Source organism: Anarrhichthys ocellatus, unplaced genomic scaffold, assembly GCF_004355925.1.
Source record: "Anarrhichthys ocellatus isolate YVR2014 unplaced genomic scaffold, GSC_Weel_1.0 scaffold3531, whole genome shotgun sequence".
NCBI lineage: Eukaryota > Metazoa > Chordata > Actinopteri > Perciformes > Anarhichadidae > Anarrhichthys > Anarrhichthys ocellatus.
Window position 1 is genome coordinate 1 of NW_022283505.1, and position 2,485 is coordinate 2,485.

Sequence of the window (2,485 nt, forward strand, 5' to 3'; positions counted from 1 at the left end):
GTGTGTGTGTGTGTGTGTGTGTGTGTGTGTGTGTGTGTGTGTGTGTGGTGTGTGTGTTAGAATAAGAGAGAGGGATAACCGGGATCAACCAGAGAGGAAATGGAAGGATATCAACCAAAGTAAAAAACAAACAATGAACAGATGGACAGAATAACAGAGAGATTCGGAGCTGAACAGAAAAATAAAAAACACCGTTGTTTTCTTACCTTGAGGCTGTCCGGAGGGCACGGAGCCTGCCGATTGGCCAACACGTCGCAAGAGGCTGCGAAGGGCTCGCGCGATTGGCTGGAGTAGAAGAGGCGGGCCTGGATGCAGCGGAGGGCGCGGAGCATCCAGCCATGTTGGCGCCGGATCTGCCGCTGGAGCTGATCCCATTGGCTGGAAACCATATGGAGGATATCCTTCAAACCTGCAGGGCAAGAGATGGAGGGATAAACCGAGAGAGAAAGAAACGAGAGACACATTTGCGTCAAAACCATTTGACAAAGTAGTTACAAACGAGCTCGTCTTAGAGGAGACTTTCATTCTAGGAGGATTTTGGCGGCCCCTGTGGTCAAATACTGTAGTGTTTTGTGTTGGAAAAGATCTGCAGCTGCCAGAAAACCTCTAATTTGACTGAAACAGGGTCTGACAGTCTGCCCCGCTCTGTCCTGGTTCTGGTTTTCCCGAGCCTCCCTTCTGGGCCTCCAGCAGCGTAGTGTCGGCTACGAGTGGAACTTTCCACCAAAGTCAATGAACAGGTCGTCCTGGACCACGTGGAAGACGCCCCCCCCGACCGGTCCCATCTGGATCAGCGAGTAACGAGGCCTCTCTGTACTTACTGCAAAGCACTTTACAAGAAGTTATACATTCATATTTAATACGTCATAATCGATTTCAGACTAGCGGTTTTGGTTTTGTAGGCAGCCGTCATCCTGTACTTCAAAGATAAGTAAAAGTGGTCAATCAGTCCGTCTACCAACGTGTGTTTACGTCAACGTACCCTCACACAACGGTTCCTAAGATACTTTACGAAATGCTACGTTTTTGTGTGTTTTCCTCATAAAGTCCAGCAACACGTGTCAACTTCTTCATTCACGATTATGTGGACAACATAAATAATAACTTTGTGTGATATCTACGCATTAGGGTGCATAGTTTGTCGTGGGTGTAGCTATTAACGTTTAACCTCCAGTGGAAGTGTAGATTACACATTTAGCTCGTCAGAGGCAAAGATAATGATTCAAAGGTTCCTGAACCTTAATGAAGCTGTTGTTTGAGATCAAATTAACAAGGGAGCAAAAAACTTCTCTTTCTTTTGCTTATTCTCTCTCTCTGGCTGCAAAGATTTTGAAAATATAAAACATATTGAATATTTATTTTCCCTGCCAGCCAGTTTCTTTGCCCGCTGGCTTTTTTCTTTAAATCTGCCTCTCCGTCTCGTTCTCTGTCTTCATCTCTCCGTCCATCTCTTTCGGCTACATTCAAACCAGTTCTCCTCTCTGAAGGTCAATCTGTTAATCCAAATATTAATAATGAATGGAACAGAGTCGGGGGCCTCCGTTATGACCACTTGTGTGTGTGTGTGTGTGTGTGTGTGTGAGGACCTACCCGATTGGCTGGAGGTGATGACGGTGAGCAGTGCTCGGCCTTCCTCCATGACGCTCTCCTTCAGAGCGCTGTGACTGTCCACGTTTAGCTTGAAGCTCTGAAACACACAAAGATCTTCATCAGCACCAGAGGAGATCCGGCTCATTTAAACACAACGGTGAACAATACATCATAAACTAGAACTGTCCTTTGGACATCCATCACAGTTCACACTCTTTTCCGCTTCAACTTTGACCTCTAAATGAAGTGGTTCTCATAATGTGAACAGTGTCTGATGATCATGTGACTGCTGCTGGGACGACTCTGCTCTCAAATCATTAACACGAGGAGCACAGAGTTACTGTTACTGACAGAAATGATGGATGTTTCAGGAGGTGGAAGAAGGGATATGACTCCGGTTTGATTTGAAAAAGATTCATCTGAAGATTGAGTTGTGAAAATATTTGTCTCTCTCTCTCTCCACTCTCTAAGAGAGAAGAGGAGTTAAAATAATGGAAAACCATATAGATGGATGGACGTATGAATGGATGATAAACAGATGGATGGAGGCGCAGAGCAGCCTGAGGCGGTGTTGGAAAACACTGCAGTCAGATCTGTGGACAACAGTACAGCCTTTCTGATCTGATCCGTGTGTGTGTGCGTGTGTGTGTGCGCGTGTGTGTGTGCGTGTGTGTGTGTGTGTGTGTGTGTGTGTGTGTCAAGCCTCAAGGTGCTCAGTCCTCAAGACTTAACCACTTCTGACATCCTGCTGTGCTGCCATGGGAAATGCTGCACACGCATATTCACTTACACACACACACACACACACACACACACACTCTCACAATGCTCTCAAGACTCTGCTCTGTGTGTGCGCGTGTGTGTGTGTCAGTGATGTTTTCTGATCAGCCTAAAT

The 2,485-nt window shown here is 46.2% G+C and overlaps 1 protein-coding gene across 1 annotated transcript; it reads right to left on the minus strand.

The window, feature by feature from the left end:
• Nucleotides 1-29: 29 nt before the first annotated feature.
• Nucleotides 30-2,243, minus strand: LOC116378998 (A-kinase anchor protein 6-like). Its single transcript, XM_031840907.1, has 2 exons — nt 1,591-2,243; nt 30-409 (listed from the first exon to the last, which is right to left on the minus strand). Exons 1-2 carry the CDS (start codon nt 1,733-1,735, stop codon nt 111-113), a joined length of 444 nt encoding a protein of 147 aa, XP_031696767.1. The 5' UTR covers nt 1,736-2,243; the 3' UTR covers nt 30-110.
• Between the last annotated feature and the right edge of the window lie 242 nt (nt 2,244-2,485).

Excerpts from the sequence above, each read along its gene's own strand:
- LOC116378998 (XM_031840907.1), bottom strand. The coding sequence starts at position 1,735 with ATGAGCCGGATCTCCTCTGGTGCTGATGAAGATCTTTGTGTGTTTCAG. Across the intron at positions 410-1,590 it reads CATCACCTCCAGCCAATCGG|GTTTGAAGGATATCCTCCAT; the intron begins GTAGGTCCTCAC and ends CTTGCCCTGCAG.